General features: G+C 37.6%; 2 protein-coding genes across 3 annotated transcripts in view; both read left to right on the top strand.

Annotated features, from left to right (window-relative positions):
* The window catches only part of LOC145781978 (uncharacterized), a 56618-nt gene that overhangs the window by 32319 nt on the left and 8068 nt on the right, over nt 1–16231 (top strand). For both annotated transcript variants that reach the window (XM_082593695.1, XM_082593694.1), the window contains exons 2-14: nt 6377–6493; nt 7470–7573; nt 8023–8133; nt 8719–8877; nt 9333–9429; nt 9866–10002; nt 10729–10822; nt 12944–12992; nt 13473–13636; nt 13830–13943; nt 14788–14907; nt 15350–15521; nt 15763–15918. In XM_082593695.1, the coding sequence (XP_082449821.1) occupies nt 6386–6493; nt 7470–7573; nt 8023–8133; nt 8719–8877; nt 9333–9429; nt 9866–10002; nt 10729–10822; nt 12944–12992; nt 13473–13636; nt 13830–13943; nt 14788–14907; nt 15350–15521; nt 15763–15918 (1585 nt within the window). In that variant the 5' untranslated portion in view covers nt 6377–6385. The remainder of the gene's footprint in view (nt 1–6376; nt 6494–7469; nt 7574–8022; nt 8134–8718; nt 8878–9332; nt 9430–9865; nt 10003–10728; nt 10823–12943; nt 12993–13472; nt 13637–13829; nt 13944–14787; nt 14908–15349; nt 15522–15762; nt 15919–16231) is intronic.
* On the top strand, nt 1320–3456 carry LOC145782542 (uncharacterized). The gene is made up of 3 exons (XM_082594349.1): nt 1320–1639; nt 2176–2283; nt 2407–3456. Exons 1-3 carry the CDS (start codon nt 1438–1440, stop codon nt 2823–2825), a joined length of 729 nt encoding a protein of 242 aa, XP_082450475.1. The 5' UTR covers nt 1320–1437; the 3' UTR covers nt 2826–3456.

Below are 16231 nucleotides of genomic sequence, written 5' to 3'. Positions count from 1 at the left end.
TGGTGACTATTTACTAGGTTACCTCCTGATGTTAAAGATGATAACTAGCTTTTATAACTAGCTAGATGATAACCTCCTGATGTTAAAGATGATATAGATATAAACAATTAAACATGATTTTTTTGTAACATTTTCTTTTTTTATTTTCCCTTTACATCTTAAATTTTTCTGAAGGTGTTGCGACCGTGCCAAATTTCTTTCAACTCAATAACTTACTTCGGTCACAAGCACGTTTTAACGTTCGCGTTTTGTCGCTTCTACCTTTTTCTACACCTTTGCTATGTTGACGTGTAAGTTATTGTTTTTGATATCATGATCAGAAATAAAAACAACTGAACTGACATGACGAATTCAAGCACGTTTTAGCGTTCGCGTTTTGTCGTTTCTACCTAATTGCTATGTTGACGTGTATTGTTTTTGATATAATGGTCAGAAATAAAAACAACTGAACTGACATGACGAATTTTAATTTAATAGTTCAAACATTTTATTTTTATTCCTTTCTGCACGTTCAGCGACGTTAAAACAATGTGAAAACAGTTAGGCTACGGTACCCGATAATTCCCTTTCAAAAATAAAATTTCAAAAACTTGCCGAATAGGGCACTCGCCAAAAAAGGCTCTCGCCGAATCGGATTAGCCGAATCGGACTCGCCGAAACGGGCCATTCCGAAAGAATGGACATAGTAAATATCATTAAAAAATTAAACATAAAGCCATTTTGCCCAAAAATCTTAGTAGTTGTAGGGCGACAATCAATAAAGCCATAAAATTTTTATTATTACATAATGGCTACTTCTAGTATCTTAAAAGATATTTTATAAAGTTCTGAAATTTAGTAAGAACAACACTGAGACGGTTTTTATTCAAATGATCACTGTTGTAAATAATTTCTGGAAGTGTGAAAAAAATCATGCATAAAATATTTGTCAGTGTTTAAAGCATCAGCAGCATTTAAACTGACACTGACTGTGCCACGCACTGACATGCCACTGCTATTGCTATTCTATCGTTAGCCGAAAGCAGGGAAAGCAATGTTGTATAACTTAGGGCTGCTAGAAAGATTTAGTAGTAGTACGGTAGGCGGTAGCCTAGGCGGGAGCAAAAGTTATAAAGGGTCAGAGTAAGAGTAGATATCTCAATTCGGCAGAAGTAATTGATATAGGGTCTAGGTCACCACTCACCAAAAATTCGTGCCACTTGTACGCCTTTAAGGGTTCTCATGCCAACTGATTAAAGCAGCATGTGTTGTATACAACTTGCAGGTTAACTCTTAACTTAAATGTAGCTACTCTTTTGTTTGATAATGATGCCAAATACTCGTGGATCCAACTTTCTGTGTGTTGAGCGTGATATTCTTATTTCGTTGATTGAAAAATATAGAAGTGTTGTGGAATGCAAGGCTACTGACAAAAAAAGCAATGCACAAAAGAAGATTATGTGGCAAAAACTCACTGACGAGTTCAATGCTTCCTCATCACATGAGGTGAGGACTGTCCATCAATTGCAGTGCCAGTGGAAGAACATGAAAAGTAAGGTTAAGTTGACTAGTTTTCCTGAAAAGAAGGAACATTTGGAAACTGATGATGGACCTCCTCCTGAGATAATAGACCTTGATCCACAGCTGAAGCGTATTCACGGTGAGTCGATAAGATTGGATACTTGCATGTGTGCCTTGATTGGTTGAATCTTTACCCTTGAACTAAGGAAAAATTTTATACAGGTTGATTCTGACAGTTTTGCATATGATACTTGTGAGCTGTGAAGTTTCTGAACCACTTTTGTAGGCCGGTCACCGAGATTGACGGATTTAAGTGTTCTCTTGTTGAAGTGTTGTCTAAATTATTCCACCCATTCAGTGCCTCTGAATAGAGAACTGTCGTTGAAATACTTTGCTCAAGCGCATCAAGGGTTGAACCTTGACATTGCTTGACCTTTCTATGTCTTTGTTTTGCAATGTTAAACACTTGTCCTGCTAAGCTATTTGTAGGGCTATCAAAATGATATGTGTTTAAATTCTTCCTTTTGAACATGATACATATTATTTATATAATATGCAATTTAACACTATAATATTTCTGTTGTATATTGCAAGCAGATGTGTGAATTTCTCATGTTATTGTTACAAAATACTTTGCAATTACGTAACACCAACAAGAACTGCTGTATATTTCAGAGCTACTACAACGTCAGTCTGGGCCATTGGCAAATTTGTATGATGGGGACTTTGTGTCTGATATATCTACCGAACCATTGAACATGGAGACTGGAAGTAACAGTGTAGGTAGGTGCTTCCTGTTTTAAAGTAACGTTATTGCAGTAGAAACACAATAAACAAAACAATAAAAAGTAACTTTGAATTGGTCAAAGCTAGTAGCTTTTTTTAACCTTAATATTTATTTATTAGGTATAACGGAATATCTGATCAGTATGGAGAAAGAAATTGACTCCAGAGACAGCAAAACACCTGAAGTTGATCAGCAGTGCACCAGTGGGGCTTCAGAGAACTCACAAGCTATCGTAAAAACACCCCTACAATCAATGAAAAGGAAATCTTCACAGAGTAGAGAAGGGTCAGCTCCGAAAGTTGCAAAGACCACCGATGAACGTTTCAGCTTAGTGAAGAACTTGTTAGAGAACGAAGAACGACGACGTGCCCACGAACACAAACGACGCATTGAGATGCTCTGTGAAGAACACAACATGCGGACTAAAATTCTCACAAAAGAGCACCAAATGCGCGTTGAATTATTGAACAAAGAACACGAATCGCGTATGGAACTCTTGACACTACAAATTGCCAAAGCTAAAAATTATTTGCAATAACTCGATGCCTTTTTACAATTTTTTTGGAACTGCCTATGAACCGTGTCCGCTTATTTTATGCAATTGTAGTATGATCGTGAAGACCAATACATGGTACACGCTGCATGTATGTGTTGCTCGTTTACAGGTTCATAATGCGACGATGTTGCAGAACTTCAAAACCTCCCATTTGTATTCATATACTGAATGGAAATAACAAAAGAGTAAACATTTTTTTTACAATCCCCCAAGACTTTGTTTCAAGTGGGTATCTTTTCATCTGTCACTACATAGCAATCACAATCAAAGATAATTGTGAGAAAACGTTGCAGCTAATTGAAAACGTGTAACCCAACTGTATGTCAATGATAACAACAATTCATGACTTTACAACATAACAATAGACGATACGGAAAAACATATGACAATTTGATGAACAAGGCGGTTTGAAGCCAAATTTAAAATTATTGACTGATAATTTACCCCGCACAGCAATGCTCGTGGGATGAGAGTCATGTTCAATATCCATCTATTGAGATTATAATTTTTACATATGCGTGTAGTATATTTGTTCGTTTTACGTATTGTTCATTTTTTACATGTGCTACTGCAAGCTGAAGATGCAGTTGTATAGCGAAATTGATTCTGAATAAATTACGCGAAGAGGTTAGATTTTTGTGCAAATGCCAGCCTTTGATGAATGCAAAATAACAATGCCACCTGTACAATGTGCAGATTGATTTTTATCTGCCTCGAATTCTTGGAGCTCTCTTGGACTAATTAGTAATTGCATCTTAATATGCAATCAAGCAAGGTAGTAGTAACGATAACTAATAAAGCACTGTACATTGTACTGTACATTACAAGTTCATCCAGAGTGGCCTTCAGCGACGTGTTAGCTAACTTTGCACTCACCGAACATTCGTTCCATCATGGTGAGAGTTGCTACATGTACTCCGAGTTGTACCCTCTTTACTTTGCACTCGCTGGGTTAAGCAAAGAACTCATCAAGTGCGGACGGTATTTTTACCAAAGAAAACCTCATTTATCAACTTATTCTCGAATTGATTGTCTATTCGTCATAGCACACGACTAGGGAACTGTGTTACGAAAGCTAGTGCAATTCGATATTCCCACAGCGATACTCGCAGCATCAGGCTAATACAGATGTTGGATTACAGATGGATTATCGTTGGATTTTCAAAAAATTGCCGAATAGGGAACTAACCGCTAAAGACTGTAGCCCAATACGGAACTAGCCGAATCGGATCAGCCAAATCGGACTAGCCGAATCGGGCTGTAGCCGAAAAGGGTAATAGCCGAATCGGACTAGCCAAATCGGATCAACCCAATCGGACTAGCCGAAACGGGCCATTCCGAATACAGATTGTTAAAATCTACATTGTGAAGTAAGCAACGATCATGCTGCTAAAAGCGAAACTCAATCAATTGTATAGGCTTGGAACACTTAACAAGTTGGACAGTTTCTATCGCCATATTTAAAATGTATTCAGTGTTCATTTTTAGAATAATCAATTTAAGTGATTGAGGCGTCAAAAATGTCTGAGAAGTCTGTCAATCGTATTTGTTTTAACTGAAAACAAAAAAAGTCTATCTTTCATTAGAAAGAAATACTTTTTTTTGTTTTCCCAGGAGAACCAACGCGTTGAAACGAAAAGTTCTGTAGAAGCTTAGAAATTTAAGGTTAGATGCACTATAAGTTGATCATTTGGCGATGAAGCAAATCAACCGCTGATAATTTTTTGTCGTATTCACTGACCGTAATCCGTTTATTAGAATCCCCTTGATTTTTGATCCTCGATTAACTACACAGACGATTTCCTTAATCTTTCATTGGAAAGATCCATTGTTTATGCCTCCAACCATCAAAGAAACGGGACTGATCAAAGCCAATGAGTTAAAACACTTTATAGGTTTGTTAATGTGTCCGAAATGAAAACACTGCATCAAATTAACTTTCATCATCATAATCTTTTCAGCCTGTGGTAGCCCACTGCTGAGCGAAGACCTTCCTCTTTTCTTGCCAATACAGTTGGTCGTGTGTTTTTATGTACGAGTTTGTTGTTCCACATTCTTTGTCAATCTCGTCTCTCCATCTCATTTTTGGCTTTTATCGTTTGCGTTTGTTAATTTCCCAAGTTGTTAATGTTTATTTGTTAGTTTATCTCTTGTCCTGATGTCTTGCTATATCACCTGGCGATGACCATTTTAGTTTTTTAATTATCACAATAATATCCCGTAATTTTGTTTGATTTCGAATCCATTCAGCAGTTTTTTGTCTCGCCATGATTCGTTCATGAGCTCTTTTCATTGAGTAAACTTTTTGCAAGGCTCCAAGTTTTCGCGTCATATGCAACAATAGGAAGGATGCATTGGTCGTAGACTTGTTTTTTGAGAGAAAGGGGCAATTTTGATTAAAATATTGAACTTGCTCTGCTGAAGGCTTGCCAATCAAATGATATTCTTATTATTTCATTTTCTTTGCTGGAGTTAATTGTGAGTTTTTTGACCAAGGTGAAGGTGATCACTGATCAACTAACTTGATCATATTGATCAACTCTTTCGATCGTTATTCCATGAAGTGTAATATTCCTACCTGTTTCTGCCAATGTATTAAACATGGCTTTTGTTTTGTTCATTTGAAGACTTATCTTTTGGTGGCTTTCCATGTTAAGTTATTTTAGCATTGTTTGAAGTTGATTTGGCTGTTCAGATACATGTAAGAATTATGTCATCAGCAAAATGTTTTGATTCCGTTTTTCCCAATTGTTTAAAAATGTTTAAAAGCGCTAGAATGCGCGGGAAATTATATTCTCGCAACAGTTGTTCGTGCTATGCAATGACAATTTGTATCGTTAGTTCCGGTGTTATTTCTCAGCGGACAAATATGACCGATCTAGATGGTACTACCCGCAGACATCACATGCTGTGACGGCGGACATGTCCGCCGTGAATTTCGAGGCCTGCTATTAAAAATATGGGTTAGTTTATTCAGTGACCATTTTATTAAAAAAATAAAAATTGTTTAAAGAACCGTAGCTTTATTTAACATTGATATTGTAAGAACGTGCAAATGAGGCAACGAATCAGCTTTAAGAAGACTAGTTTTGGGAAATACCCCAGAAAGAGTTTTACAACTTTTTTTTGCGTTTTTTTATCTGAAAAATGTGGCGAAAGAGTTTGACAACGTTACGTTGCTTTTAACATCACACTTACCATTACGTAATACGTATTCTCGATAACGAAATAAAAATGAAGCGATACTTGTTTTTGCTCACTGATGTTTGTGCCACTGTTGCAGACCAATTTTTTTTTGCCAACTAGTTTGTTTAAGAAAGTTAACTTTTTGCTTGAAAATAAATTTTCGCATCGGGTTCTGGAGTATGTGCTTGGCTAGTTTTGCTTTGTCGAAGCAACCTCGCAGTGTCGCACTACGACACGATTAAGCTGTTGCCAATCGAGTAATCCTTTTCAGCGTTTTTCTTAAATTTTGCACAAATGCACATCTAATATTCGTAATGAATGATATAATTGTTTTTCATTTTGAACAGAAACATGATATGAAAGATGTAAGGAGCATATTTGAGTACAAAGAAAAATATGACCAATCCTGTGCAAAAGTTGGATTGGATAGGCCAGCCATGGGGAGTTTGGGCTGGGAACAACAGGTTCTATAAACAATTACATTTAGAACGATAAATGGTATAATATATATTAATACCACAAAAGAGTGCTCAATGTCAAACGCAATATCTATTTTTAATAAAAGTCGCTTTTGCAACAAAAAATTCCACGTTATTTATTTTTAAGTTCTATATGTTTGGTTTATAAGAATCGCATAGTTTATTTTTTATATATTATTTGTGTAAAAGCAATGCACCTTCTTTGTATCATCGAGCACTCTGCTCACTTTTCTTTTCATTGATATTATTTATAACCTGTCCAGCGATTATGGCGCCGATTTGCTCTTAGTGGTTTTCGTTTCCAATATCAGTCTAAAAATCGAGAAAAAAAACACAAATTTGCTGATATAGCATAATGTCTGCTCCAACAGAAGGTGAGCTCACGTACCAAGCATGATCATATATTAGTTCAGAATTGCTGAAATGTAAAAGCATTTTTGTATGAAACTTGAAACATGAGCCGGTGACTGTGGTGCTTTATGATGTTATGTATGTGACTGAATCTTTGTTGCGTAAAAAGTATGCATTATCAAAATATAATACTGAAAATATCCAGGATGTTGTACTTTTCTAGCACTAGCTGTGCCTGTAAATCGAAAACACACATCACACAATCTATTTTTAATTGTTCTGACGTTTTACGCCTCATAAATCAACCGCATTTTCAGAGCGAAAATGGCAATATGAACTTTTTGATATATGCTTGTGGTACGGTAGGAGTGATGGCAAACGAAAGTTAAAACACATTCTGAATCATGAATATAAACTGTAACGATGGTTGATTACATGTAAAACTACTGTAAAATAAAGTACTTCCTTACGTAGCCTGCTTTATTTTCTATTTTGTTAGTGTTATTGTTATTAAATTCAGTACCTGAATGAAAAGCATAACAATAACATGTGTCGGTTGTTAATTAAATAAAGCTTAATCTCTGTGACGTAAATTGGCTTCGATTTTCAGACTTTCGAAGAAAGTTCTGCTGAGAAATTGGACTCGTTAAATATTTCTCTCTTGGCTCAAAAACCTTTGCTTAATTTATTACATGTGCCTGGTGTTGAAGAAAGGTAAATAATGCTTTCTTGCTGTAACTTGTTTTGACTAAATTTGCATCTTATTTTGCTAAAACATCAACTAAAGCATATTGTGAAGCTTATTTCCTAGGTAGAATTGATTGATTGTGGGAATCTTTATTTCCGGACTGAGAAACCTTCTTTAAAGTGAGATTATTAATCCTGGCAGTGTCGCATACTTGTAGACTGCAGAGGCTTTGAACAACTGACGCCCGACACCGAGATTGACAGAGTAAAGTTTCCGATTGTTCAAGTGTTTTAAATTTTTGCCTTTTCTAACTGTGAAATTTTTAAAGTTCAGTGTTTTTGTTAATTTGTATGTAAGCAAAATTGTAATGAAATGCTTTTTTACCAGTTTTTCGTTCCTCATCACCAGCTCAACAAACGTAGGTGGCACCAGTGACTGACATCTTATTGTAAATATGATGTTGATTTATTTGCAGAGGCTTTCTCACCAGGTATCTATATTACACCTACATGACACTATCACGTGACACCAGCCATTCTTATCCATCTATAAAGAGTATGAAGCGAAAGGTTCTTGAAGATGAAAAGTAAATCTATTATCTTCCATGCGATTACTTTCATGTTGACTCAGTTGACGAAGATACTCTAATTATGATTTCTATCTGCGCCACCAGCATCTTGAGAGCAATAATTTAGAGTATCTTTGTCTTATATATATCTTTTGTATATAGTTGTAATTTTAAACATGTGACAAATATTGACTTAATTTTTAACATTTTTGTACTATGTTTGCCAATGTAATGCATGTTACAAGTAAAAGTTCACATTTGACGTCGTTGAATAACGTCGTTGTATAATTATATTGAATTGAGATTATTTGCATAAGATTTGATGACCAAACTGAGCTTGCTGTCTATTCAAAAATTGTCAAGTTGCAGTCATGTCTTCGTATGGCAACACATATTTCAAAGCGCTTAATTGTATCATGAAGCGCTCGCATCGCCATCTTCATTTCTCTGTTTCTCTACATACGTATGCGATTGTCTAAGGCTCTTAAAGCGTCAGTATGTTATTTACTTCGAACGTGCCAAATGTTACACTGTCAATTGTCGTTGATTGATGTACTGTATGTATAAAAATTTAACTTTAATTTCAACACTTTCTTGCGGCAGATTACGTCATGCTATCCAGAGCACTGTTTTGTCCACTCAAAGTGATCAAATTCGTCAAGGGAAGTTTGTCTCTGAAAAAAAGTTGAAAAAACAATTATGTCGCAAAGTAGTGATCCTTCTGGATGAAATGGTGGCCACCGTTACTTCAAAGGCTTTAAAGTATGGAATGTTTGCTTTCTATATGGTTTTTGTAAAAGAGAAATCTTGTAAAACTGATTTATTACTTAACTAAGCTTATCATTCTTGCTGTTCGCCTTGACGAAAAATTGCTGAAATGCTACAATTCAAGTCGTTCAAGATCATAATTTGTTCACTTTCAATCTATGGTAAACAATTTTCAACAATAGATGTCTATGACGTCTTCAATAACAATCAGCATTTTTGATACGATTTATTCTTCACTTGTTCACGTTATAAAGCAACAGTTTGTTTTTGAACAGCTACATCATACACATTTTATACGTAGACAGCTGTGTTTAAAAACAGTAAAATAAATTTAAAATAAGTTCTTTCTCAACCCAATCACCGTAAGGGTAAAAATGAGATCGGTTAAGTGATTGCCTGGTTGGTAATTTTTGCTTAAATCCTGTCGCGGTAACGAAATGCTTTCACAGATTTTGTGGATGGTTGTTCCTCACTCTACTGCGGCAGCTCACTTCTTCAGTTCACTTGCACGAAGGACAACTCGACATCATCAGAGCACTTTCCAAAGTTAGTTGTTTGTATGGAATATTTAGTTTTAAGCATGCTTTTCATGAAATTATGAAAAGCAAATTATGCAGATTTATCTATTTATTTAGTGACAGCTTTTAGATAATGCTTTCGTATGTTTGCTTTTTAGGCACTGATGATGCTCTGCAGCAGTAGAGCGAAATGCATATGCCATAATTAGGGCTCTGCTGATTCTCCATCCGTTTTTAATAAAAGATACTGATGTAGTATTGTTGCTGTAATGATAATAATAATAATAATAACAGCATTTATATAGCGCCACATTCACACTGCAAACTATGCTTCTGGACGTTGTACATGACGATGGTAATGATATATGGTACAGCACTTTCAGTAATGATAAGCGAGTTTTCAATTCATTTAAATTTTCAGCTGAAATGAATTTTTGCACGACATTTTCTTTTTTGTTTTTCAGAGAAACAAGCCAATAATGTATTTCCCTCTGCACTTCAGCCACTTCGATTATATTTTACTTTCGTTGTCACTTTATCATAACGAGATCCAATCTCCATTCGTTGCTAGTGGCAACAATCTTCTCATCCAACCATTCAGGTGAGTCTTGAAGGCATTCATGAGTTGATGGATCTGATGGTCTTAGTGGTGTTTGAAGTGAAAGGGCACCGGCTTAGTGTTGTTGTGGTGAGGGTGCTCGCTGCAGAAACGGTGGTGGTGGTTCGAAGCCCTGTTGGGCCATTGCAAGGCCTTTTTGAAAGCGGCGCTAAATCTTGTCCCTGCTTGGCACTCACCATAACAAATGCATGGAAAGGGGGACGCGATTGCCAGCAATCGATGTTCGCGACTGGTGTCACACATGCCTGCATTGCCAGAAGGCTGATAATGTAATTAGCTGCATCAGTGCGCCACTGCACCGACACTGTCTGCTTTGTAAAGCGCTGAGGAGCAACGCATATCTGTGATGGATACAGCGCTATATAAAAATGCATTGTAATTGCTTTATCCTCTTTTATTTGAAATAGTAGATCTTAAGTGTCCTTTTTTAAATGTCGGTGATGGAGATATGCATATACTCTGTCTACCTGAATATTTTCTTACTATCCTTGTAGCGGTGCAAATGTTTTTATTTTATTCAAATTTTATTTTTCGGCTTGTTGTAGATGAGAACTCAAACATGTTAAGTGTTTAGCTGAAGACACAGCCGAGTATTTTCGACTATGTGAACTGGTGTTCTTTTGGACATCTTGCAGCGATCTCTCCTTTAAAACGAGTGTATTTTGTGTTGTCTGCTGCGAGACTAATTTATCATTTAATGTGTTGCAGTGCCATCATGCGACGAGTTGGTGGATTCTTTATCCGACGAAAAATCGACGATGGGTTGAAGAAAGATTTGATCTACAGATCACTTCTCCACTCAGTGAGTCTGAAAGTTGTGCCCTTTATCGTTATTTTCGCTGTTGATTCTTTTTCCTCGATTCCTCGAATCGTGGGAGAGAGTGATCTTCATCATGGTATTGTTATTTTTCGCCCAGTGCGATAACATACAGTACACTACGATGACAATTGCAACACAACAGGAACATACAAAAAAATTGGAGGCAACGAAAGGACTTCTAGTCATTAACTCAGCTGTTCCCATATTCTAGCATGCCATTAGGGATGGGCAAAATAGAATACCGAATATAGAATAACCGGTTGTAGAGTCTAACCGGTTTCAAAATGCATATGAAATCGGATAATTGAAACCGCTTTAACGATCTACTTCGTAATAGTCCGTTTGATCGCAACGAATTCGCTGCAGCGAAAGTAGAATTGTTTATCGATTCAGTGCGATGCGGCGTCGGAAAAACGCACGAGTTTCATTGTTCGCATTAAAGAGATCTTTCTTGTCAAGCGCTTTGTAGCCCTCACAGTCTTGCGGAAGTGTGGTACGAAACAGCTTAATCCGCTTTCAGGATTTTTCTCTATTTCGGTACCACAAACCTAAGTTGTTTCTGGTAGAATACAAGAGTCGACTTGCCTTCGATAAGGAACGTTCAAATATTACGTAGCGCCTTCGAGGGTTAGGGTTAGTTCGAGGGGGAGGGAGGGTTTATGCAAAGCGTTACGTTGGCGTCACGTCGGGGGGGAGGGGGTTCAAGCAAAACGTTACGTAACGCTTTCGAGTACGGAATGGTAGTTTTTGTGCTGAATTCGTAGTGAAAAAGCGTTACATGGGGGAGGGGTGGGATTGAAAAAAGCGTTACGTTGGCGTTACATGGGGGAGGGGGGAGTCAAAAATTCGGAAAAAAAGCGTTACGTAATATTTGAACGTTCTCTAAACTACCCAACATCGTGGGCTCCCACTCTCGTATGCAGGGCAACGTCGACCACAGGGTGTGCGAATTAGCGACCCTCCTTGCTGAAGTACGTACGGGGGCTTTGTCTTAGCTCTTTTACTGTACTGCCGCAGAGCAAGGGGGGGTAATTTTTTTTTAGGGGGGCCGAAAAAATTTAAATGGACAAAATCATTATAATTGTAGCTGTTGCTCGAGAATGTTGGGGTTTTGCCAGGGGGGCAACAATTTTTAGGTGGGGGGGCGAGGCCCCCCGGCTGGCTACGGGCCTGTAATACCGTACATGCCAGTACAGTGACATGGACGACTTGTTGAGCTGTGGGATTGAAGATGCTGCTTGCAGTAGTGAAGATGAATCAGCAAGTTTGGCTTCCCCTGCTTCAGAAATAGATACATATCTCACGTTGTTGAAAGCATTCACTACATCTCTTCAAAACGCCCTTGTTTGATGGAAAGCAAAACAAAAACCAATTTTCTTGTTTCTGTCAGTTAGTTTCAAAATATTTTTGTGTATATACCTGCTACATCTGCTTCTTCAGAGAGATGTTTTTCAAGTGCAGGTTTAACTGCCACCAAGTTGAGATCTCGTTTGACTGGTGAAAGTTACACTGCGATAAGCAATTTTTGTGATGTTCATTGTTTTTGTAAAGTCATAAAAATCATTAAAATGTGTCGATGGTAAAAACTGTCAATTATTCTAGAATACATATCTGTATTCTATATTCGGTTTCAGTATTCTAGAATATTCTAGAATAGCTAATTATTCTATTTTGCCCATCCCTACATGCCATCCAGTTCCTTAATTAAACACAGCCGCACGCTCTAGAGGGTGTCGAACCGACATTCTTTCGATCGTCACGCAGACGCTCCCACCAGGCAGTCGACATATCGTTTGTTTTGTACCACCAGTTGTTTTTGATTTATTCAACGTCTGCAGACGTGCAATCAACGTAAAAATGACAAATTTTGCTGTCTGGGCTGGAGCGTTTGAATGGTGGCAATTTTGTCTTATTCAAACTAGTACTGTGTTTTTGTGATGCCCAAAAGAAAGTGCGATTTTGCAATGTTCGAAATATCTTTACCTTTCATGTATTTTTATGTTGTCCTGCATGTTCTATGACGCTTACTTGACGCAAGCAGTTTGTGGTAAAGTCTTAATTTGGTTTCATAGCAAGCTTCATTAAATCTCGTTTGTATTTCAGTATGTGACGGAACTGCTCAGGAACAACCAAAGCATTGAAATATTTTTAGGTACTTTTTTCATTGTTCTTTTTCGACACAACTTGTTAGTTATCATTTCAAAGACATCGCCATATGTCCGTTGAAAGCACTCAGCTTGCACCAAAGTGTATCTTCAAATTATCTTTGCTGTTTTAGTACTGCGCACATATGCATTGGAAGAGAGACGAATGGAAACAGATAGGAATTTGTTAGATTCCATGATCCGCTTTTGTTGTTGCTTCAATATCCTATGGGCAATGTCTAATGGTTAGCTTTTACGCTATGCACTTTAAGTTATGCATTCTTTGGTGCTTTTCTACTGATGTGACGTGACCACAATTGTGTGTCAAACAACGATCTGGGTTAGGGTTATAAAGCGTTACTGCGTTATAAAGTCGTTTTTTGTTAAAAACAATGAACGTGCAACTAAAGGTCAACGACAACTAAATAATGCATAAAGTTGCTCTCGCCTAAATACGTGTCTTGCTTCAGACTAATATTGATTTTCAGAGGGAACTCGTACCAGAAGTGGCCTGCCAAATCTGCCCAAAACCGGTTTGTTATCGGTTGCCGTGGCAGCACTGGAACGTGGCGATATCCCGGATGTGGTCATTGTTCCTGTGTGCATGAGTTATGAGAAAGTGTTGGAGGGTTGCTTCCATGACGAATTGATGGTAAAGTCTCTTAATTTGATAATATTCTTGAGTTGGTTTTGTACTTTTCTGCTAATGGTAAAACATGTCTACGTTTGTAGTATGATGTTACAGTTTTGTTACTGTCTGCGTTTGCAAACATATCTTAGCCACTGCCAACTTAAGTGCTCACATTTTGTTCACGGCCCTGGTAGTGCAACTGATTCCTTTACAGGGCCGCACCAAGAGACCAGAGACCCTCCTCTCCTCTGTCACCAGCATCGTTAAGATGTTCTTCGGGTTCTATGGACACATTCGTGTGAACTTTGGAGCTCCACAATCTTTGAAGGTGACTCGGTTGTGGTTGGCGTTGTCTCGTTCACTTATCGATCCATCTGTCACGTCATAATGCAATCGTGGCCCTGATCGATCGAAATCATCGAGCGACTTCATACCGTTCTCATTATTGAGTAATTGCGATTAGTTTGATGAATCTGCGCTCATTGTGTCGTCATTGAACAAAGCAATTGTGAGTCCGAGGAAGGTTAGATCATGATTTTAAGATATGAGCTGTCACATGAAACAAAGTGTTGATTATGATTAAGTTATAAAAACAGTTGAATAGTTTGAGGTACCGCGCGACACAATGAAAAACCTCCCCTTCACAGTAATCTTAATCGACTTTAATTTGATTTGCTGTATGTAAAAAGATAAATGTCTCATACTCAATTACTGAGCTTTGAGAAATGGGAAGATAAGATTTTCATCACACTAAGAACTAAGCCTTTGGCACTAACGAGAGTAGGGAGAGCACTAACAAGCCAGTTCCTTTCTCTCGGCCGCCTTTCATTCAGCAGCTGTGCCCATCCAATTTATTACACCCTGGGTAGAGGTAAGCGTTGTTTATCAACAACCAGCATAAGCCGGGTGCCGAACCGGGTTTGCATTAATGGAAAGCCAACGCCTTATCTGCTACCCCGTTCCACCGCCATACTGTATGTATAAGAGTGATATTGCAGCAATAGCAATGATACTTGCACATATTCTGTGCAGTATCATGTCACAAATGATAGGCTACATACATATTTTTGTACCTGGTTTAAACTCGTGGAAACAGGGGTACTCTGATGTGTGGAAGTTTAACCACTTGCATATATGGCAACACTTCAATGATGTACCGATTGTTCTTGCAGAAAACACTTCACGAGTTACGCGTCTCCCCGACATGTTCGTTTTCAGTCGCCACCGGCACCATGCCGCGTTCCAAGTCGCTTTATGACCAAGTTGTCACGGAGACTGACCCTGCTCTACACGTTAGTAATTCAAGAAACATTGTAAACTATGATTTCATGGTGGAAGTTCAATCGTTTGATGTTGAATCAACGTACATTGACAGATAAGAAAGATCGATGCTCTGTCTTGTAAGCTTAACCTTGAATGAACAGCAAGCATAGCTGACATGTTTACATTTTGTAGAGTTTGATATGATTCCAGGCGTGGTTATCGACATAAGTGATCGTGCAGATCTCATGGAAAAGCCGTTAGTAAATTTATAAATCGTGATCAATATATTTCTTGGTTTCGCTTACGTTGTTGCAATATTTAACGTAGTTGTTAATGATGGCTGCGTGTTTGCAACATCAAACGCTTCCTTATATTTGTTATCGCTTTGTTGACCTGATGATGGTTGTCTGCCAGTGAAAGCAACATTTGATACCACTTGATGATGATAAATATGATTTTATTGTCATTCAGAGTACAAAATCTTCATCCTCCCCATCTGTCCAATCTTCCACCATAGATACCAGCCAACACTTCCACAAATTAAGCTCCCCATCATCTGCTCCTCTCATTGAAAGCAACAATGTCAAGGAGGACACGGAGACCAGGGAGCTGGTATCCCTTCTTGGAGAACGGATTATTTATTGTGAGCCATTTACCTTCGCACTGTATGCTCAGATAATACGTTTTGATAAATCATCAGTAGATCTGTACGTTACACAGACGATTTGTAACAAAGTATCAAGTTTTCAAAAATTTTGTTCAATTGGTGTTTTCGAAACATACTAAAATTGAAAAAAAATCAAAAGTGTTTAGCATTTTTTCTGTAGGCTACCCTTTTCTTTACATTTTATACACTGGTATTGAAGCCACTGTGGTATTTTCAGGCAGCGTTAAGTGCAAAGTTTTTATGTCAACCAACCTGGTGGCGTTCCTCCTAATCCATAGATGGAGGAGTGGAGTTTGCATGCCAGAGCTGGTCGACTCATTTCGTCAACTCACTTTGGAACTCTTCGCTCGCAAGTGTGACGTTGGTTTTTCAGGTGAGAAGAAAATATTTCTACAATTTTGTGGTCGACTTCTTGAGTTTGCTACTTGGTGGGAACAATTTTAATGTTGATGTTTTTAGTCGTTTGAAAAAAATGTATAAACTATTGTCTAAGCAAACCTATGGAATCACTTCTAACTAGAAAACACTTTAATAATTAGAGATCTCTCGTCTAATGCAACGCATCATGATTCTAAGTATCAAAAGTTTGTTATGATCTGTAAAAAAATGTTTTCTTCTGTATACTGCATTGGAATAGGAATAATTAAAATAACATCTTTAATAGTTGCACATGTGGTAGAAGCAAA

The sequence above is a fragment of the Aplidium turbinatum genome, chromosome 13, assembly GCF_918807975.1.
Source record: "Aplidium turbinatum chromosome 13, kaAplTurb1.1, whole genome shotgun sequence".
Lineage (NCBI taxonomy): Eukaryota > Metazoa > Chordata > Ascidiacea > Aplousobranchia > Polyclinidae > Aplidium > Aplidium turbinatum.
Note: the sequence above shows the minus strand (reverse complement) of the source record. Positions and strands in the feature narration are given on the sequence as shown.